This window comes from Mytilus galloprovincialis, chromosome 7 (assembly GCF_965363235.1).
Source record: "Mytilus galloprovincialis chromosome 7, xbMytGall1.hap1.1, whole genome shotgun sequence".
Taxonomy (NCBI): domain Eukaryota; kingdom Metazoa; phylum Mollusca; class Bivalvia; order Mytilida; family Mytilidae; genus Mytilus; species Mytilus galloprovincialis.
The window spans coordinates 6,619,523-6,643,492 of record NC_134844.1 but is presented as its reverse complement, the minus strand read 5'-3'; the positions used below and the strand labels follow the sequence as shown (position 1 = coordinate 6,643,492).

The window sequence follows — 23,970 nt, the reverse complement described above, 5'->3', positions numbered from 1 at the left end:
ACATGACACAACATAGAAAACTAAAGAATAAACAACACGAACCCCACCAAAAAACTAGGGGTGATCTCAGGTGCTCCGGAAGGGTAAGCAGATCCTGCTCCACATGTGGCACCCGTCGTGTTGCTTAAGTGATAACAAATCCGGTAAATAGTCTAATTCGGTAGGTCACATTCATTAAAGGGAAGGGGATTGTAGTTACGACGTAAGGAACATATCCGAAATCATTTGTGAAACGGTTATTCCATAACGGTCAACCAACTCGTGATGGCGTCCGTAAAATTTACGAAGGGATGATTTCTACTTCACCATTTGGAACTCTTGGTTTAATAACTTCCTTGTGAGCAGCAACCCTCTATCAAGAAAATCATGATAAGAAATGCAAGCACGGGAATATCGTATCAATTGGGAGATATATACCCCATAGGCAGGTGTTGCTGGAATGTTGCTACTTAGAAATGGAAAGTTCACAATTGGAAAGATGAAATATTTAACAAAAAATCTAAAACGAATAATACATTTATTAAAGTGTAACCATCATAAATACTTAATAATGGTTCAAAGAAGTCATTGTCTCGAGTACAATTGTTCATACATATGTGTGGACCTATATAAATTCTCAAAGCATTGTGTCTGATGTTCCTAAAGAAGGTGCACGTGCTCATACGACTAAAACATTCAGATCTAGTTCAGGGGAGACCGTATTTGTTTTTATACCTCCTATATTCAATATAACGATTGTCATTCTTAAGATTTCCTTCTTTTGTATATATTACCCTGGACGATGTTTCGTTGGGATGTATATAATATTCTGGAGAAATCTTTCAGGAGGCTGTATACATTACTCAGGAAGATGTTTCGTGTGTCTGTCGGTTCGAACAAAAAGTTATATAATTATCGGTGAGAAGATCTTGCTGGCATGGTGTAATATCATATTCTAATGAAATTTGGTTGTTATTTTAATACTCCTGACATCCAGCATGTTTACCGCAGTAGTATATCTTTTTGCACAATTGATGATTTGAGTTCAGTATTTGTGATTTTACTTTTTGGTGTTATGTCAAGTTTTGTCATGCATGAGGAACATGTACGCTGTTATATATTATTTATTAACATGCAGTTGTGCTATACATATTTCGACTATGCCCTGGCGTTAGGGGTTTCTGGATTAATTTTCTTTTGAATTTACAAATGAGTTCGATTCTGGCATTATAGCAATAACTTGGTGAATGTATCTGAGGAATGTATACTTGTGGAAAAACATTAAGAAAGCACTGGCAGGAGTAATCGTCTCTTGTTGTTACAGAAGCATTACTGGTGGACCATAAACTTAAGAAAATGACATGCACTATATAAATAAATTTAGTGATTTTATTATCCTTCCTTTTCCTATCTGCATGGGGTAGCACTTTTTTAATTTTTATATGGTTCTTTTTTATTATTCTAGTCGTTAGTATTTAGGATTTAATTGATTCTTCACACTTATGACATACTACTGTCCTAACCTCGAAGTATACATATTTGCAATTTTAAACAAAATATATTATAAGCTTAATTTCTGAGATGTTTTGACGTTCATTTTATTCAAAAGTTAAACTTTTTAAAAATAACATTTGACACTATTTTTTTACTACCCTTATAACATGAAGTCATGAATATTCTCAGTCAATACTTTATGCCTTAAAATTGAATGTTTTGTTTCTGTCTGTCTAACAGTGTAAATGTTAATATGCTACACATTTATTGGCAATCTTTGCCTTGTCTTATCATATGTAGTTTTTTTTCTCCATGTTTGCTATTGCAGATTCTAGGACTGGCGAATTTGAAAATGAATCTTAACTTTTGAAATATTTTGTAATACTCAGAGATGTATCAATTATAAATGCAATATCTAGTTCACTTTTGTTTGGCAGAATCAGAACATCATCTTGTGTTTAAGCTTACCATGCTTACCGGTTCAAAATATATAGTGGATTCGAAGCTCTTCGGCCCAGAGTAACTTCTGTGTTTTATATTTGGATTCAAGTTGTACAAGGGACAGTTTCACTGATCAAGTACTGGAAACCCTAAAAAGAGTATTTCAATAACAGTACTAGTTGTTTCTTTCTTTCTTTTTTCTTTCTTTTATATGAATTCATGAATATCAGGACGATCTTCATTCCAAATCCCTTCGCTGCAATCCAAATCCCTTCGCTGCAATCATATCTTATATCAATATTTCATATTTTTGAATAAGATATGAACTACTGGTAATGATATCAATTATTTTAAGGAAAGATTAGAACATTTAATTTTGAATCAAAATGTGTGTTGAGATTGAGTCTAAACCTGTTTGCCATATATATAAGGTCTCTTGTTATGGTTTAATCTCGGTGATTTGAAAATGAGAATATCGATATATTTTTTTTTCAAAATATGCTGATATTCAAACATTCGACTGCTTACGGATTCATTTTGTTTAATATCATATTTATGAACAACCTTGATTTTATATGCGCTCATTTGACAGTGTTCTTAATTTATTCGCCTTAGCTGAACAAAAAAAAATCATTTATGTATGTTGATATCACAAAAGCAACCGTATATCGATCATAATAAGCAACACTACACTCACTATAAGGGAAAACAATCACTGCGGATCCAGCATCTAGAAAAAGGGGGGCCCGGGGAGGGGGACTAAACCTGGGACATTATATTGACATAGTCCCAGCCGAAACAAGGATTTTTGTTCGGATTGGAAAAAGGAAAAAATAAATGCATTAACCCCATATGTTGCTCCATAAGGGGCGGGACCCCTAAATATTCCTTTAACTATAAAATTCGATTTAATTAAAAAGTGTTATTTGTGTACGCAAAAGAAGTTCTGATTAGGTATAACGTACTGTAAAGTAATATCGGTATTAAAACTGAACCTGATTGGATAATTTCGGCCAATGAAAGAAAAGATAACAAACGAACAGAAGTTAACAAAACGAGACCTCATATTGAAAATTAAGAAATGGTTTAAATAAAACCTTTTCATCGAGAAGGTACACATTAATTATAACTTAATAGATAGTCTTTTAATCTTTATAATCTGTACATGCTTTCATACCTGGTCACAAACCAAGGATCTTGTTTCTGAAAGAATAAAACTGCTCCTTTTAAGGTACCAACTTTTCTTAAAAAAAAACAAGTGCCATATCAAGGCTAGTCCAAATAGTTCAGACGTCTGGCAAGGCTATTTAAATTTTTCAGGAAGGCGTCCCAAAAAAAATTAAAAATAGCCTTGCCAGACTTCATAATTATTTGGAATAGGACAAAGCTTAACAAAATCAACTGTCTCATTAATCAACTAAACCCCATTGTCTATTATGATTTATTTGTTTGTAAATTTGATATGCCTGTAAGGGCCCTTTGATTAGGAAATAAACATTTGATTTGATTTAAACCCTTCGTATTACTGAACATTATATTAACATGTTTTGAGTTGGTACCCTTCACCAAAGTGGGTAATACAATAGACAGTAGACAATATAGGGTTCTCACTAAGGCGAGTCCATGAGTCCTGGACTCATCAAAATCTGTCTGGACTCACCATTTTCAAATCTGGTGAGTCCACAGATGCATCAAGATTGAAATATTTTGTATAAACTGAACACAGTTAAACATAAATATCATCATTTTATAGCAAAAGTTTAAAAGTGATCTGAATTTGATTTCATTTCATTGCTCTGTTAGGAAATGGAGACTAAAATATTACTTTATATTGCAATAAAATATTTTCTTCTTGCTGTTGGACTCATCATACCTAAAAATGACGAGTCCCTGGACTCGCCTTCAAAAATCCTTAGCAAGAACCCTGACATGTAGTAACAAATTTAGGAAATACAATACCATTATCTCAATGAGGTATTAACCATGTTAATCCTCTTAAATGGGTACTTTATCTTAAAATGGGTAATAGTTTACATTGATCAAAAACAAATTTTGTATTTTATGATACTGATAACTCTCATTTTGTAAATGTTCAATTAAATGGCAAAATGTCCCCCTTATAACAGGTTAGGGATAAGTGAGTAATAGTACAGTATTCTCAGGTTTCAGGAAACACCCCAATTTTAAAACATAGTTTACAAGAATAGAATAGACTTAATAGTATTTTGTTCAGTTCCATGAATAATCAGAAATAATTGTGAGGTTTTTATCATTGCGAATAATGGGAATAATAAGAACTCCCCTTCTGATAGACGATACATGTACATATATCTGTATGCTGATTTTCCTGAAATCGCAATGATTAATCTAGCATATTTGTCCTTTCTACAAAAATGCATTAATAAGTGCACTCATTAATTTTTTAAATTTATAGTTTAGGGTTAGGAACAAAACAAAATTCATTCTATATATGTTTATTATTATTTCGTGTTTTTATTTCTTAAAGTAAATAAATATTACATGTACAAGTAGTACCCCTTACTGTCCATAGGTAACCATTAATTGAGGGGCTCACTTCAAACCATAGAAAATGTTTCTAAAATTAGAAATTTAAGTGTTGGCGTTTGGCTCAATGAAAAAGTTGGAGGCACATGTTAATTGTAACTATAAAACACATAGGTGAAATGAATTATTAATCAAATATATAATTGAAGTGAATAAAGTCTTGTTTCACATGAGAGACATGGATTGTGTGTACTAGATGTTATAGATTTTTCTTGAGCTCTCCCTATGAAGTTATCGAGTTGAGCATGTTGAGATAAAGGGTAAAACTGATTTTTGAGTTCATCATATATCTACAATGTACTAAACAAATAATCACTTTTGCTCCTATTTATTTTATTTTTCAGAAATGGGTAGAAGAGGAAGAAGACAAGTACTACAATTAGGGGACAGTAGTGATAGCTATCTTGGTATGAATACTGTACATTTTATCAATTAAGACCATTAAATTCAAAAATTATGTAGTTACATTGCAGGGATGTAATTTGGTATTTTTTTCAGCTGATATTTCCTTGTTCTGTTTATATTTTCACGACCTTCATGTATATTGTTCAGATTTAAAAATTAAACTGTTAATGAAATGGTGAATTTTCCATTCCTTTGTGTCAGCATTTAATTACATTGGTTTCTATTTTATCAGGTTGATTGTTGATTCGTAAAAATCACTGAAACATGGATAGCAACCAAACATTCTAAACAAGAAGACTTATGAACATGATGAAGGTCATATAACATGCCCTAAATCGTACCTCTCATTCCAACTAAAATATTGTGAACTTTAGATTATTAAATTACAGAAAAGAAATTATGAAGTCCATAAATCCATTGAATTGCTTTAATACTACCATCAGAATTGAGGACAGCTCATGTTATTCAGAAAATAAATCGTATTGTGTAATATATATTTGTATATAATTTCAGCAAAGTATGGTTACAATAGACAAGAAGAAGACATTCCAGGTAGGAGTTGTACATTTCAGCCAAATATGAATATAAAAATAAGGAGGTGTTGTACATTTCAGCCAAATATGAATATAAAAATAAGGAGGTGTTGTATAATTGCCAATGAGACAAGTGTCCACCAGAGTTCATATGCCAGGAATGTAAGCGATCTTAGGTCACCGTACATCCATCAACAACACCAAAATGAAAAAGTCTATACTCTATAGTTCGCCTGCTGTAAAGAGGGTGGTAAAGGGTTATTTTCGTGCAACGTGATCGCCGTTTTAAGCTCACCTGGCCCAAAGGGCCAAGTGAGCTTTTCCCATCACTTTGCGTCCGTCGTCGTTAACTTTTACAAAAATCTTCTCCTCTGAAACTACGGGGCTAAATTAAACCAAACTTGGCCACAATCATCATTAGGGTATTTAGTTTAAAAAATATGTCCGGTGACCCGGCCAACCAACCAAGATGGCCACCATGGCTAAAAATAGAACATAGGGGTAAAATGCAGTTTTTGGCTTATAACTCAAAAACCAAAGCATTTAGAGCAAATCTGACATGGGTAAAATTGTTTATCAGGTCAAGATCTATCTGCCCTGAAATTTTCAGATGAATCGGACAACCCGTTGTTGGGTTGCTGCCCCTAAAATGGTAATTTTACTGTTTTTGGTTATTATCTTGAATATTATTATAGATAGAGATAAAATGTAAACAGCAATAATGTTCAGCAAAGTAAGATTTACAAATAAGTCAACATGACCGAAATGGTCAATTGACCCCTATAGGAGTTATTGCCCTTTATAGTCAATTTTTAAGCATTTTTCGTAAATCTTAGTAATCTTTTACAAAAATCTTCTCCTCTGAAACTACGGGCCAAATTAATCCAAACTTGGCGACAATCATCATTGGGGTATCTACTTTAAAAAATGTGTGGCGTGACCCTGCCAACCAACCAAGATGGCCGCCATGGCTATAAATAGAACATATAGGTAAAATGTAGATTTTGGCTTAAAACTCAAAAACCAAAGCATTTAGAGCAAATCTGACACGAGTAAAATTGTTTATCAGGTCAACTTATCAGGTCAACATCTATCTGCCCTGAAATTTTCAGATGAATCGGACATTCCATTGTTGGGTTGCTGCCCCTGAATTAGTTACTTTAGGAAAATTTTGCTGTTTTTGGTTATTACCTTGAATATTATTATAGATAGAGATAAACTGTAAACAGCAATAATGTTCAGCAAAGTAAGATTTACAAATAAGTCAACATGACCGAAATGGTCAATTGACCCCTTTAGGAGTTATTGCCCTTTAGAGTCAATTTTTTACAATTTTCATAAAATTTGTAAATTTTTACTAACATTTTCCACTGAAACTACTGGGCCAAGTTCAATATAGATAGAAATAATTGTTAGCAGCAAGAATGTTCAGTAAAGTAAGATGTACAAACACATCACCATCACCAAAACACAATTATGTCATGAATCCATCTGTGTCCTTTGTTTAATATTCACATAGACCAAGGTGAGCGACACAGGCTCTTTAGAGCCTCTAGTTTATTTCACGTTCAACGTGTTTTTACTTTTTTATTTGACGTTCAGTCGTGCAAGACGGGTGCCTCGTTCAACGTGTTCTGCTTATTTAATTTTACTTGCATCGTGATTTCAAAGTCTTATTTTGCGTGCTCGGTATTTTTCAAATAAAATTCAAACACTTGGCAGGGATCGTCAAGAAATACTTTTTCAAAAGCTGTAAACCAATTATATCATAAATGGTATACTAAATCGGGAATATCAAGTAAAACAAAGAGTTAATATATACAAGAAGACAGTGATTCAGTCACAAAAGGTTCAAATAAAGTATTTTTTTTTTCGTGCAACGTTCATTACAGAAATTATTTCGCGTTCAACGTGAAATTATGTCTTATTTCACGTTTTTTTCGTGCAAGCAACCCCCCTGTACCACTCTCTGTAAAAAGCCCTGACTTGAAAATTGTTAAACATAAGAACATGTGTAGCATGTATACTGTCTATTATTGTGATGTTTTTAATATTGCCAACAATGCTACAGGGTTATGATTGAATTTTGAATTTTTTTTATATGAATTAAACAGGACTTTTCTGAATATTGCAAAAATTAAAATCACATTTTAGTTTAAAATTACAAAATCAAAATAATAAATGCAAGGAATAATTTCTGAATGTACAGTACATCAACATGATCAAAGTCAAAATTACAGAAAGCTTTATTTTTGAAGCTATCTTGAAATTAAAGAATAAAATCAATTTGTATCTTCATTGTCAATCACCTATCCCATTTATTTTACCATTCTAAAGGAACCTCAAATTTCTTCTTTATTTTATTATTGTTCTTATTTTTATACATTTTATTATAATCAATAGTTCATTCCTGTATATTGAAAATGATGTTTGTAACATACATTATAATGATTGCTATGAGTGTACTTTAAACTACCAAATATTATATTGGTAAAGTAAACTTCATGTAGCTAGGCCTTAGAAATTAAAATATATATTCCCTTAGTACTCTATTTTCAGGTGGAAATGATGAATCTGAAGAAGAGGCTGAAGATGAAGGTATGTATATTTGTATCCATGGTAAAAGAAGAAAAAAAAGTAAATGAATATTATTTTAACAGGTAAGTACATGACCAAGTAGGCAGTCCCCAACCTCTGTTAGAAATTTGTATTTTTGTACTATTGAGTTCATGTCTCATTTACGCAAATGTAATTCATATTTTTACTAGTTATACCAAAAATCAGTTTCAGAATGATATTTTCATTAACAGTATTTAAGAAGATTGGTAGACAATGTAGCACTAAGTAGAATTATTTATTTAACACATGTGCTTTATTTTACAGTTGGCTCTATTGATCCTCCAGCAGAAATTATCAAGCCAAAAGAGAATGGAAATGGAGATCACATTGATTCACAAGTAGCAAACTTTCTAGCTGTAGGTTTTTTCCAAAGTTTATAAACGTTCACACATCTGACAAGTTGGAAACATTTTGTTTAACCAGTGTTTATATTGATTTGATTTATGTGTTCTGTTCTTGTAGTTATTATTTCTAACAATTTGTCAGTTTCATCATGTTCATAAAATTTTACACAAAAAAATGTTCAGTTTCAAAATTGTTCAATATAACATTTTATAAAGGTTTCCATTATTATATTAATTACATTAGGCTGTCAGAAAGTAAATATTTTATTGATTTTTTTTTTAGAATTAGTCTTAATCTATAAACACACATATTTCTAATTACTTATTGAAAAATCTAAGCTAGTTCACACTGTATTATCTTCCAGCAACTTGAACATGAAGACAGTAATGATTCTTCTGACAGACCAGGGTTTGCAATGGAACCTGAGGCGCCACCTAGCTTCAAACAGAATCCAGATCAGAAACCTAGTAACACCAAGGATCCAGAACCAACCTTTGTTTCTAATAAAGCCAGATCTATGTACAAAAATATGTTTGTGAAGGGAGATTCAGAATTCACAGGGAAATCTGATACGGAAAAAAGTATTACAAAGAAAGAAAAAGATGTTGAATGGCCTGATGGTTTGTACTCTCTTCTTTACTTAATTACTCACTTTAAATTTTTACAATAACATCTCTTCAATACTCAATTGTTGTTAACATCTCACTGAGCACACAAAAAGGACTCCTAAATATAAATGAAATCAGAAAATCAGATGATATAAAAGCAGACCAAATTCTGCCTTTTTAACTGATAATTGGGGTTGCAAAGGGATGCTTCACTTTTTTATGCCCTTGCTGCTCTCATTGCTTTTATAAATTGCCTTTTCACATTTGTGCCACAAACAAATTAGTTTGCAAAAGAGATGTGAAAGAGATACCAACGGAATATTCAAACTCATAAATTGAAATAAACTGACACTTCCATGGCCGAAATCTAAAAACGAAGAAAAGACGAACAACAGTGCACAAAACACTGCACAGGAAACTTCACAGGGGGAGTGCAACCATTGGATTTTCAAAATAACAAATGACATATATCTAATTCCACCTCTTCAGTTAAATCACAGGTCTCATTACCATCTATTATTTTACAGAGCCAACCACAGTCTGGCAGCAGACTTTAGATGATAATACACAATGTTATTACTACTGGAACACAGTTACAAATGAAGTCACGTGGGAAATTCCACCAGGCTTTACAAAGTATTTACTGCAGATGAAATCCTATGAAGAAAAAGTAGCAAAGCTTCAAAAGGAAGGCAAAGTTAAACCAGTCAAGAAAGAGTAAGATAATTCAAACATTTTTTTATGAAATGTGTGATTAACTGCTGAATTAAACCGTTTATACTGGTATTTATTATTAAAAAGCTACGTTAACATTTTGTATCTCAAAGTCATCACTTTGTCCATCTCCAAGTCAGAAACAAATTGTTTTCGCAGGAAAAAAATGAGCTTCCTTTGATTAATTGGAACCACTCATATAAATAGATGATGTAAGGAAGTTAAAGAACTTCTGATTTAGGGTTGGATAATTTAAAGTTCAATTTCACTATTACTAAAAATAGAAATGTATTTAGATAGTTTGTTTCTAGATAATAACTTGAGCTACAAATGTATCTTTATGGAAGATAAAGGCAAAGAGAAAATTTCAATGATTTTAAGGTTAATATGTCAAAGTTCATTGAAATATACAGAACTTTTGGAATTATTCTGTGTATTTTTTTGTGTAGAAGTGATTACTTGGGGCATACTGGCTGTATTTTGATAAGACTTTTATTTATACAAGTGGTTGATGGAACGAAAGGCAAAAAACTTGATTTTGAGGTTAAGGTAACATTTGCTAAAAGTAGCTGTAATTTTTTCAAAAGTTTTATTTCTAGATGATTATTTTCTACCTTGACTTATTTAAAATACAGGGAACAAGAAGCCACAGTACCAGTAACTACTACTGCCCATATAATACCACCAGAGGATAAATAATCTTTTAACAATGACGTTTTTTTTTTTTATAGAGAACCAGAAGCCACAAGACCACTACCTGCCCATATAATGCCACCAGAGACTAAATCACCATCTGTACCTGTCAAAAAGAAAGAACCAGAGAAAGAAGTGAAAGATGACAGAAGATCGGTAAATACTAAAACATCACCAAAAAGGGCATTATCAGCATTAGCTGCCTATGACGATAGCGACGCTGACACCTCAGCATCAGAATCTGAAGGTGACGATGATAAAAAGAAGAAATCAAAGAAAGATGAAGATGAAGATATAGATTTGGACCTTGATGATATAGATAAAGCACTAGAAGTTGCTCTAGAAAAGAAAAAGGTAATCAATCTTGAGTTTTTTTATCCTCAATTTATGTCTATTGTAAACACTTTAAATTTCTGTAAAGAATGAATTGATCAGGTATTATCCGACTGTACTTTTAATAAAAGACAGATATAGCAATTATGATATTGTACTCTGCATTTTAGTAAGTCTGTAAATACTACTAGGCATCACATGGACAATCACAATTCTTTTGTTATCTTTTAAAATCAAGCTTTTTAATAGTTGCCAACTTGTTATAGATGATTTGTGTAATCAGAAAGACTTACACTTATGTTCCTTGTCTATTCACTTGTATCTGAATACATTCTTTTTTCCCACATGAAATGGTTGTTAATAACAAATAGGCTAAATATTATGAAATGTTTACTTCAGTGACTTACCTGAGGTCAGATTTGGTAAGCATTCTTTCTTTCCTGTTGGGCATGATATCTAATCAGTTATTATACATTTTTTATATTAAACACTTTTATCTGAAGCCTCTGTTATAAATATTAAATGCTAATTTTTCCAGACTGGAAAAGATTCCAACAGCCCTGACAAAAAAGAAGGCAAGAGTAAAAGTGAACCAAAACCAGCTGCTCCTAAAAAATTAACTTTAATAGACTCAATAAAGGAACAAATCAAACTAAAGCAGGAAACAGAAGCTCGTAGAAAGGCCGCCATTGAAGAAATGATGGCGAGGGAATTAGAGAGACGTGTTGGTCCACCAAGGAAGAGGTCTGGAGAAGAGGAGACAGTGTGGGATGCTAAAAGACCCAAAATTGTTGATTACGGCCACAGTAGGTCAAGGTCACCTGTTACAGAAATAGGTAAGACAATTTTTGAAAACAGTTTAGAAAGAGAAAAAAAAATATTTTTATTCTGTTAAGTGAAAGCATAACATTCAAATATTTCTAATTATGACAGAGGACAAAATGAAAATTGCGACAACAAAAAAACACTTGAGACAATAATTCCTGTCTACTAAAACAGCAGATTGTTATTTGTGGTTAGTTATGTCTAAATGATATTTGCAAACATTGAATTTTTCAGTGCAGTTTATTTTCACATTTTTCGAAAATTATGTCTTTAAAGAAATGTTAAGTGTTTTTATAAATGTGCGCTTGGGGGATATTTCTATTACATGGGAACCGAAAATAAGCAAATAAATAATTTTCACAAAAATTTCAATATTTTTACTTCTGTGACTTTTACATCAGTCAAAACTATTATATAAAACATGATATTGAAGGTTCCAGGTTAGATGATAGAGATTCCAGAAGACGACATGAGAGTCACAGAGAACGTGACAGTGACAGACATAGTCATAAAGAGAAAAAGAAGAAGAAAGATAAAGACAAAGATAGGGAAGATAGACACCATAGGGATGAAAAAAGAAGGGATCATGATAAACATGAAAAAGAACATAAGGAAAGAAAGAAAGACAAGAAAAAGGATAAAGAAGACAAAAGGAGAGAGAAAGATGAAAGGAAGGATAAAGATGATAGGAAAGAAAAAGATGACAGAAAAGAAAAAGATGATAGAAAAGAAAAAGATGAGAAAAAAGACCGAGATAGAGACAGAGACAAAGATAAGGTGTGTATTATTTATTGTAAAACTAATTAGAAATTTGAATACATAGTAATTTACTTTGGCAACAGATTAAGAACCAGACAACCTCTCTCACATTGAACGTTTGGTTTTACAGGTTTCAGCCCAATCTGCAGGGTTTTAGCATCAATGTCTGTAACAGTTTTTTCAGCTAAAGAATATGATTATCTTACCTGAAAACATATTAAGGAAGTCAAAAAGAAGTATTTTGTATGGGTTTCAAACATTGATGTAGGAATTATTTATCAAAGAAGATTATATCAAATAATTATTTTCAAGGAAAAAGATAAGGACAGAGAGAGGAAAAAAGACAGACATGAAGAAAAGGAGAAAAGAAGTTCAGAAAAAGAGACTGAAAAACTAGAGAAAAAGACAAGTGAGGAAACAGAAAAAACTGAAATCAAATTGAAAGAGATAAAAATAGAAAAAGAAGACAATTCATATGAAGAAAAAAGAAAAGATGAAGAAATGATAAAAGTTAAAGAAGAAATAATAGAAGAAGAAGTAGTTGAAAAGCCCTGTAAGAAGTCATTAGAAGAGAAGCCCAGTAAGAAGTCATTAGAAGATAAGCCCAGTAAGAAGTCATTAGAAGATAAGCCCAGTAAGAAGTCATTAGAGGATACATGGGATAAGCCAAGTAAGAAGTCATTAGAAGATAAGCCCAGTAAGAAGTCATTAGACGTAGATATTGATGAAGAGCTAGAGAACATTGTTACTGGTACTATTAAAGCAGATGTGGAATTAGCTAATAAAAAGGTATGGCAATTTAAAAAAAGTTTACTATTTTTCTAATCACTCCGAATTAAATACCAAAGTTGTGAAGAAATGATTATGAAAAAGTATCTTTACACATTTGTAATGATATTCCTAGGGTGTTTTTAATCACTTTTAGATCTCTGGTCTTAACCTTTTCTCTTATGAACGAATCACTATTGGATTTTGAAACATGTATCATATCTTGTTTTATAAGAAAAAGAAGATGTGGTATGATTGATAATGTCAGAAACAACTCTCCACAAGAAACCAAGTGACATAGAAGTAAAAAACTATAGGTCACTGTACAGGCTTGTACTTGTGTATTGTTTGAGATGCAAGCATCAGAATTAAAAGTCTTAATGATCAGAAAGAATCACTATTGGATTTATATACGTGTGTCATGTTTAAAATTTATATTTTTGTCAGATGCAAGCTTCAGAATTAGCAGACTTAGCATTGAGCAAGTTAGAATTTTTAGAAGTGACAAAAAAAGGGCTATCAAAGCTACAGATTCTCCTTGTAGAATTGGAGGTATGTTATAAAAAATAAAATCACAAAAATACTGAACTCAGAGGAAAATCAATTCGGAAAGTCCATAATCACATGGCAAAATCAAAAAACAAAACGCATCAAAAACGAATGGACAAGATCTGTCATATTCCTGACTTGGTACAGGCATTTTCAAATGTACCATCAAAGAAATGTATACACTCAAATAATGATCCTTACAACATAAAAAAGATAAAATGTCTTTGTTGAACTTTTTTGTTGAATTTTCCTGAACTATGTCACTGTTATTATTAATATTTAACCTTTTTAAAAGAATGGTTTAAAGTTAATTTCAAATTGATTATGTTGTTAAAGGAAATACATAGCAAGACTAGATTTAACATGACCTGTGGAAAACAATGTCAGATATTCTGGCACTTTGACTTTATGGCATACATTTGCTTGATTTTGAACAACAGATCAGGATAAGAAAAATAAAAAAAGATTTATTTACATTTCTACAGACCAGACACCAGGATTGGCAAGCTGGTGGATTGAACACTGAATTTTATCTCATTAAACTGGAGGAAGCAAACTGGCAGTTAGAGCAGTATGAAAGAAGTGCAGCTCCACCTGGGTGGTCTTGTCATTGGGACAGGTATGGTTTTACTTACAATTTTGTCATCAATGGGTCAGTGTGGACAGTAACCACGGTAACATAATTGTGTTACAGTGGGATTAAAGTGCTAAAAATGCTTTAGCAGAGAACTATTTTCTCTGCCCAGGCATTATGCAAATTTTTGACTTAATCTAGACACAAAAAAATACATCATGGAATTGACAGTGATCATATTCATCTCAAATTCATCATATAAAGTTCTGATGAACACTTGGTATGGTCAACATATCTAAGTACTGGTAACAAGACATTGGTTCAAGACTCAATGGTGTCTTGTGATTGGTCAAACAGTGGGGATACATTGATTGTCAAAGAAGGAAGTGAAGACGTCACACAGTGGAGAGTTGCCGAAGAAACCAACATGACGGATGACAAAGTATCCTACAAAATGAGGTTTGCTGTTACCAAGGAAACATAATAAAAGGATAAGTTATATTCTTATCGGGTAAGTGTAAATTTCTCTTTTTACATTCAGAGTAACATTTAACTTTTATTTAACTATTTGAAGAAACAGTTTTTTTTATTACATTTTAAATTTGAAATTTTTTCTTTAATTTCTTCTAATTTTTAAGCTTTTAAATATTTTTTTTCATTTTGTTAAAAGTTCATTTATGCATTTTTTTTCTTCAAATTTTCTTTTTTTTCTGGTTATAACAATTAAAAAAAAAAGGAAATAGTTCAATGAGAGACTTGTGATAATGCTGTACTAATTCTGTGCTCTATTTCAGTTTACCAGAAGTAAAATGTTGTGTAATATGATGTTTATTGCTGTTCTTCATCAAACATATTTAATATTTTATAATTTGCTGAAAAAATATAACATTTTTAAAAAGTACATCATTTGAAACTGCACATAAAAAAGATTTAAGAACCCTATGAAGCTGTACAGAAAAAAATATAACATTTAAAACTGCACAGAAAAAAATACAACATTAAATCATAAAACAGTTTTAACATTTGAAAAACAGGATAGAAAAAATATGACATTTGTATTGGTAAATATACAAAGTAAAACATTCGTAATAGCACTGAAAATGTATTGCATTAAAAACTGCATAAAAAAAACTGCATCTCAATTAAATTTATTATAGAAAAAGAAATGATGTTAAAATAAGGAAATGTGGTATGATTGCCAATGATACAACTATCCACCAAAGTTCAAATGAAGTGAATGTCAGCAATTATAGGCAACCTTATTTGGGGATAAACATATCTATATAAAATTATAAAATACACTATTTGACTATTAACATGTTGATTTCAGCTGATGCATTTGAAATTTCTATTTGGTAAATTATAAATAAAATGAATTCTTTGCAAAAGAACAACTAGTTTCGTTCATAACAATTAAGAAAAAAGTATGAACAGGAAAAAAAATAATACAACCAGAATTAACAAATTAAACAAACTCCAAATTATTGTTTTTTTTGAAAAATTGAGATATTTTGTTGTAGCAGCCTTCAAGTTTAAAGTAAAAATGGTGTACAAGACAGATACTACAGTACATATAAACCTCTCATGAAGGAATGTAGTTTATAAATCACATGATTTCACAAATAATCTGAATCATGTGCAAGCAAACAGCATTTATATTTTTCCAAAAGTATACAACAACCTAATAATTTGGTGTTGTAGTTTATGTCAAGTTAGTCAGATTTTACCATTTCAACTTTTAGAAATTATAAACAAATCCTCAACTTTGCTTCTCTAATTTTTTATAGAATAGTTATATAAGTAGAAGATATGAAGTTGAGAAAGAGTTGATACTACACAGATAAAAGTTCAATTATAACACTTTTGTATACTTTTAAAAGTTCAGTTCAGAAAGTATATATGTCAAAATCATATGATATGAACAAATTTTCATAGAAGGGGAATGCACATTTTCAAGATGGCATATCTAAAGAAAATTTGATAAAGTATTTTTGACAAAAGGGGAGTTTAGATATATAAAATTGCAGCATTTGTGAGAAGAATCGGCAGATTATAGTTTTCTTATTGGTAATTTGATCTTGTTTCTAACATCCTGGCAACATTAAACCACAAAGAATTGATTCAGTATAGTACAGGACAGCATGGTAGATTTGGCCATTTCCTTCTGTCACAAAGTGCACAAAATTTACTTGTTTCCAATATGCAATTTCTTTTCTTGCATCAAGTGAATTGAAAATATAAGTCCTTGTATGCTTGTTTCTATTCAAAATTATTCACATTAGATTGCACAAAATGAAAACACAATGTTGGCAGGTAGAAATGTCAAGATCTCCACAGCTGTTATGTATTTATTTATACCAGTATATATTGTATATTTCACAATTATATTTGACCAATTTTCAGATAAACATCATTCTTATCAATTTAGTGAAAAATAGTACATAAAATTGCTATTTGAATTATTTGGGGAATCTTAACGAAGAAGTGGTATACTTGATATTCAGTTTTCAAATTAATCTATCAAATATGTTCCAATTTTTAACTAGACCAAAAGATGTTATTCTTTGCCCTCAATTCTGATGTGTATCCTCCAATCAGTATATATATGTTCTGGAGGTTCAGTATTTATAAGCAGAAAAAAAGATAAAATGGCATTGATTGCAGATCTTTAGATGTTTTTCAAAAAATTTGAAGTCTTCCGAGCTGTGCTTAATTTGAAGACACTAATGAGACATAATGATCCTTCATATTTCACCAGTGACAGCCACGTTTAGGTTCAGTCTGGGTGGAATTGTTTTTTAAGACATCATTAACTTTGTCAGACCTCAATAGAATCGTATGAAACAAAAAAAAACAAAATACTTTTTGTGACTAAAAATCAACATTTAGTGCAAAATTAAAACAATTTATTTTTACATTATTCTGCATTTTACTCAAAAAGGACTTTTTTGTAGTCAACATTTAACTGATAAATGTCCTTTGTGAAAGTTTTTTTTAATCAAAAGCTTTGTCAGCCATCAGAAAATTTTATTATATGTAAACAGATGTCAACATCTTAAGCCAATTTTTATTTAACTGATAGTTGAATTTGATTTTTTTTTTTAGTTCAAACTTTTAGATGTTATAACTTTGTCAAATTTTCATGAAATGTTATGTATCTTAGACAGGAGCCTTTTAATGATCAAGAAATGGCATTTGAATAAAAATTCTGTATTTAAGTCAAAGGGACTTTGTTTTTCGCTTCTCCAAGCTCAATTTTTTAAGGACTTGTTTGGTTTAACAAAAATTATTAGTGGTTATAGTATGTATCAAATTTCGAGTTAGAAATCCTAAGGATCAATTTTGAAGAAAAGCCCATGCATCCAGAATGTGTATTGGCAAGCAGTTAATTTTTGTGCTTCTGTGTTGTCAAAGAATGGGAAATGGTGAGTTCTTTTTCAGAAATTAAGTTAACTTTAGTTACAGTGTTTCATCTATCTTTTCATCTTTTATTAATCTAGGTCATACAGACGATACTTCTACATGAACAAGAGGAGTAAACAGACACAGTGGGATTATCCTGATGACGACGATGAGGATGAGGAAGATGATGCTAGAGATTCCTCACCTGAACAGGAACCTACAGTCAACAAGGATCCAATCAAAACAGTTGCCAGTCAAGTTGAAAGTGAGGCTGTGACCTCAACAACCCCAGAACAAGATGAAGTTACTTCCACCAAAGATTCTGTTTCATCAACAGAAGATAATGTGGTAAAGATTTTTCCTATATCATGTTAAAATTTTATTCCATGCCATAAATTAATCTAATTAAGATATAAAGAAAAGTAAATATTAAATTTACAAGCTTTAAGTTCATCAGATTCAATACATGTATCAAAAACAACAACATAACTTTCCATATAAATACACAATGTTGAAACAGACTTTATTTACATACCTAAAATCTTATGATTACACTTAAAACTATTTTTCGTATTCAGATTTCTCCAGTTACTACAAAATTCTGTTCGATTTGATGATGAAATGAGTTGACATGACTATGGACTTTATTTTGTTTGGTCATAAATCAGTATTGAGATGAGTTTTACAGATTTGCTATGCTTTTTTGTCAAAAATATTAAATTGGCACTAATAGATATCAATGACAAGTAATTCAAGTCTTAATAAACGCCCCTGGAAATTGTAAGAATTTATTTCACAAAATACAACCAAGTAAACTTAATGTACATGTATTTGTATTTGTAGGAGGAACCTGAGAGCACTATCAAACCAAGGATTGCTAAAGAATGGCCAGATTATGAAGCTGTAACAAACTTCATAAGTGGAACAGAATATAGTGGGGTCATAAGGGGAGAACCACCCCCTCCAGGGACAGACTTAGAATTTCTCCTTACAGCCCCACCCCCTCCCCCACCACCTGTGGAGGAAGACATGGAGGAGGAAATTTACTCATCGTACGACGTCCCAGGACCTCCCGAAGGCCATCTCCTGTGTTCTGATGATATAGACGGTGAAATAATGGAGGATGAAACAGATTTTCAGGTTGATGCCGAAACATCTGAATGTGGTAGTAACACTGATGTGAAGGAACAGTATAATGAATCAGAAACAGTCCCTGTAGACCCTTCCATTATTGCCCGACCCCCTCAGATATTTACTGCAGAAAATCCATATCCTTCTTATTATGATCCAAATACCAGTAATGAACCATATCAGGAGACAGGGCAATATTATAGTGAAGGTGGGGCTGATATGCCAGTTGCTATGGAAATAGCTGCCACTGGAGATGTTGCATCATATTCACAGCTGGAGAAAGAGAGAAAGAAAAAGAAGAAAGAAAAGGTGAAACTTGGGTGATGATGGGTTATTAAACAAATAAATATGGATCAGTTTAGATCTTTCATTTTACTCATAATTATAAATTAGTAAGATTAGATAAGACTCAAAATATATCTGATGTTTAAAACAAAAGACATGCTTCTTAGATAAAGATGATGAAATATGCCTGTCATTAGCTATAGGCAATGCTTAAATATTTACTGTAAAAGAGAAAATTAAAAGAGATATTTTTTTGTTATAATCTCATTGCTGACTGTTTAGATGTTAAAATTTGTTTGATGAATACATAAACCATGTTACAAGTCTTAATGGATATATGTTTAGTTAAACCAGGTTACAAGTCTTTATGGGTATATGTTTAGTGATCAGTTTGTGATTCATTCTATTCTTTATATGTCACCTTCATAAATTTTAATTGATTTCTGAATCAGAGCCATTATGTATTTTAAGTTAATTTTTTTTATTTATAAACACACACATTCTTTGTAGAATATAGTATAATTGGGCCTTCTTTTACATATGTGTGTCCTTTATCAAAACAGTTGAATTGTCTGCCTTTTCATGCCAGTCCATTTCATGGTGACTGCTGTACAGTTTCATGTTTAACACTCAAGGGTAATAAAGCAACACATGATCTTCATGCTTAACATACATTTCTTGATTTTTCAGCAATCAGGTGGACAATTAAAAACCAAAAAGGTATCAAACCTTGTACAGAAGTGGCAGAAAGTGAAGAAGGAGGTAGAAATAGAGGAACAGGAAAGGGAGGAAAGACAAAACGCTATACGTCAAAAACTAGATGAATGGAAAAAAGAACACAACTGAAGAATAATTATGGCAGGTGAGTTGTTTAAAAATGTTTCTCTAATTCTTTGTTAATTTATCCCTTTCTACACTAATTGTATAAAAAAAAATCAACATGTGGTTTGTTTGATCTCAGTTTATCATTGGTTAAAATCCGATTATGACGTCAAATTTTCTTTCTTTCCTCTATATTTGCTATTGTGACGGCATGAAAAAAGGGGACCATATCTGATGACGTCACATAGATAGAACACATCTTTTTGCAGATCATTCCAAAAGAATAAATAAGTTTGCCTGCATATTTTTAGAAAATCACTAGAGAAACAGATTCCATCACCAAATCTTGTGTAACACGATAATTATCCACTGTTGACAGTTAAATTTAAAATATTTAAAACGTGAGCCTTGCTGAAAATTTAACTGTCTCAAGTGGATAAATATCGTATCACACTAGATACAGTGGTAGAATCTAAATATAACTAAATGTAGGAGTGAAAACCACTAATATTGTAAAATCATGTCTCTCATATCATTCAGGAAGTTCTGAGGAGCATTTTCACTTTTGATGCTGTCACATGGTTAACTTTTTTGTTAGGGCAACATTCTAGAACTACTTTACATTCTTTTCCATCGAAATTGTTAGAACAGCATAGGTCTTGGATTCCGTTAGGAAAGACTGTTAATGGCTTAACATATTCAGATGAGTTGAAATTTGCTTATTTAATTTAGTTTTAACATATTTCTTTTTTATCTCACCTGGCCTAAAAGGCCAAGTGAGCTTTTCTCATCACCTAGCGTCTGGCGTTGTTGTCGGCGTCATCGTCATTGTCCTTCGTCGTTAACTTTTACAAAAATCTTCTCCTTTGAAACTACTGGGCCAAATTTAACCAAACTTGGCCACAATCATCATGGGGTATCTAGTTTAAAAAATGTGTGGTGTGACCCGGCAAACCAACCGAGATGGCCGCCATGGCTAAAAATAGAACATAGGGGTAAAATGTAGATTTTGGCTTATAACTCTGAAACCGAAACATTTAGAGTAAATCTGACAGGGGGTTAAACTGTTTATCAAGTGGGCAAAGTAAAAAAAAATGGTCCGAATTTATTTTTTTTGGTCAAATTTCAACATTGTTTTAGTCCATTTTCTTTTATAGTATCTTGATACATATACATTTAAGTTAATAAATCCAAAAGGATATAAAAAAGTATAAAGAAACAAAAAAGTTCTGAAACTTTATTGACATAAACCAATTGAAAAAAAATAAATTAAGTATACCTTTTGGGAATATGATTCCAAACAAATACTATCAAATATTAATATTTTTTTCACCCCATTTGATTGCAGAAATCCAAACATGACTTTTAATGCAAAAATTAATAATCTCATCTTTGATTATAATTTTTTTTAATGTTTTTGGCTATTTTTTGTATCAATTCATTTAAAGTTGATTGAAAAAGTTTTAATTAAAAAATAATTCATCAATAAGTTGATAAAAAACCTTCTCCTTATCAAAATTAACCCTTTTTTAAATTCACTGACGAAAAAAATGATAGATAAATCTTTTAATAAAAAAGATGTATCAAACAGAAAATACATCCAATTTCCCCTGTTTTTGTTGCACTCCTGACATATTATACACCAAACTAAAATACAGAAACTAGAACAAAATGCTCATGATTTTTAATTTTTTTTAATCATTGCTGGTTTATAAAGACCTAAATCTGTCATTTGAATGTAATTTCTGTTTTACCTTATGCATCTTATGCACTTCAGACCATATTTAAATTCATTTTTCTGACACATTCTTATACACTTGAGGGTAAGTTACCAAACTATGAACTAAATTCCATTAAATATCCATCAGAATTGTTGTTTAACAGCTTAAAAAGAGATCTGCAATCTTCAAAATTTTTCTGAACTCTTATTTTTTTTTTAAAATTATTACCTATATAAGGTACTTTATTTCCCCTATCTTGTTGCACTCCTGACATTCAATATATATCATAACAAAATAGTTTATACATCATCAAAACATACCATGATTTCTAGATTAAGTGTTTATATACAGTTATGCCTTTCAGATTTGACATTTTATTTTCATTTAGACAATATTTTTTTGAGCTATATCATACATATCACTTTTTGTATACATAAATTCACATCTCATCACATTTCGCTACTATTTTTTTAAAATGGCAGTGATTGCAATGTTAAAATGGGCTGAATGTTGTGGCTTAATGTGTAGAATAATCCTCCTAAATATCTTTGGAAAATTTCAAGCATTAGAAAAATTACATTAAAAAAGATGCAAAAATTGTCAGGAGTGCAACACTTTTTCTTGACATTTAAAAAAAAAAGTTTTATTTGAAAGACACAGCAACTTGTAATATGATGACATGTGCCATAGATTCTTATGTATATTACAACTAGTATATATGTCTTAGGGATGATTTCAGCTCAGAATGAAGCTTTTCCATTGAACCGTTTTGATACATATGTGTTTTGAAAAAAAGTTGTGCCATGTCAGGAGTACAACACAAAAAATAATATTACTGAGGAATAGAATTATTTTTGCTTTGATGGCTCACACATAAATATAAACAAAAGTCAATCCTGTATAACAAACATATTCTTTTAGAATTTCAAAGCAGGACTTATAAATTTATTTATTTAAATATATTTGTCCCAATCAAAAATTCTTGAATGACAAATTTTTATATAATTTTAGAATTTAGGAAGCTGATTCTCATAAACTGTGCATTTTTATGAGAAGTAACCATATTCAGTTTCAAAAGTTTTATAATGGTTTCACGAAATACTAATTAAATTATTATAACTGTAATAACAAACAGTTAATTTTGTTGAGCTCCTGACATGAATTTACCACACCAAAAAGTTTTTGCACATATTCAATATTTTTATCATAGAAAGTTTCACAAATTTTGAGTTCATCTTGCTTATCCAACCTTAAAATAAATAAAAGATGGGAAAATTATTTGATGAAACTAAACTTACTAAACTTACTTGAGAATAAAATCAGACAGACTAATAAGGGACCAAAACACACCATCAAAGTCAACATCGACTATAACTTTGATGAGCAGAAAATTGAGAAAAAATATGAAAGAAGATCCACCTCAAGGACACACTAGACATTATATAACCAAAGAAAGAACAAGAAATGTAAACTTAATTACAAAGACTTAAACATGAAAACAAAAACATAGATATGAAAAATGAAAAAAAAACCAGAGAGATTGGCAACAGAAGAGAAAAATAAATTTACACAAGCCAAAAAAAAATCCATACCCACAGAAGAATATCCAGTCGATAAGTAAAAGTACAGGTACAGATACACCATATAGAGAAATCAGAAAGAGAAGACTAATTCGTCCTGACAAACCCAAATATACCCTAAAACAATTGAATACATCATATCCACAGCTAAACCAAGGTAGTTGTAAGAACTTATCAGTACTGGTGGAAGTGTGCTACATATTGATGGGTGCTGAAGTGGAAACAAAGTTGAGAGACCCTTAATAGATCTGGAAACTTGAAAAGAAACTGGCATTTTCAAAAAGAATAGAGGCTACCTAAAAAACTTAGACTTAGAACTAAGGAACTCTTTGAAAATGTCATTTTCTTTTCAACAGTTTTCAGATCTTTATGGGGTTCCTCATCTTTGTTTATACTTCAACATATTTAAGACTCGTCAATTTCTGGTACACAGCTGCCATCAGTTCTCATTAACTTTGACAACCACCTTGGTGTAGCTGTGGATATGATGTGCTTAATTGTTTTACCACAAGATTTGGAATGGTTAGTCTTTTTCTTTGACTTCTCTTTCTGATTTCTCTAGGTATTGTTAGTGCATCTGTACTTTTGCTACATGACTAGACAATTTTCTGCTGGTTTGCAACTTTTTCAGCTTGCGTCAATTTTCTTCTTCTCTTTTGTTGCCACTTTCTCTGTTTTGTTTTCCTTTTCTCAGATGTGTTTTAATTCTGTTCAAAGTCTTTTGAATTAAGTGTTACATTGTTTTGTTTTCTTTATTCTTTCTTTGTTTATATTTGTCTACATTGTCCTTCAGATTAGGATCTTATTTCATTGTTTTTCTCAATT

General features: G+C 31.2%; 1 protein-coding gene across 2 annotated transcripts in view; it reads left to right on the top strand.

The window, feature by feature from the left end:
• The first annotated feature begins 2,935 nt into the window (after positions 1–2,935).
• Positions 2,936–23,970, top strand: part of LOC143082215 (uncharacterized) — a 30,480-nt gene continuing 9,445 nt past the window's right edge. For both annotated transcript variants that reach the window (XM_076257799.1, XM_076257801.1), the window contains exons 1-16: positions 2,936–3,026; positions 4,824–4,886; positions 5,398–5,436; positions 7,977–8,015; positions 8,301–8,392; positions 8,746–9,001; positions 9,517–9,706; positions 10,435–10,750; positions 11,268–11,565; positions 11,988–12,331; positions 12,626–13,102; positions 13,529–13,633; positions 14,116–14,249; positions 17,705–17,954; positions 18,450–19,046; positions 19,713–19,884. In XM_076257799.1, the coding sequence (XP_076113914.1) occupies positions 4,826–4,886; positions 5,398–5,436; positions 7,977–8,015; positions 8,301–8,392; positions 8,746–9,001; positions 9,517–9,706; positions 10,435–10,750; positions 11,268–11,565; positions 11,988–12,331; positions 12,626–13,102; positions 13,529–13,633; positions 14,116–14,249; positions 17,705–17,954; positions 18,450–19,046; positions 19,713–19,868 (3,354 nt within the window). In that variant the 5' untranslated portion in view covers positions 2,936–3,026; positions 4,824–4,825 and the 3' untranslated portion in view covers positions 19,869–19,884. The remainder of the gene's footprint in view (positions 3,027–4,823; positions 4,887–5,397; positions 5,437–7,976; positions 8,016–8,300; positions 8,393–8,745; positions 9,002–9,516; positions 9,707–10,434; positions 10,751–11,267; positions 11,566–11,987; positions 12,332–12,625; positions 13,103–13,528; positions 13,634–14,115; positions 14,250–17,704; positions 17,955–18,449; positions 19,047–19,712; positions 19,885–23,970) is intronic.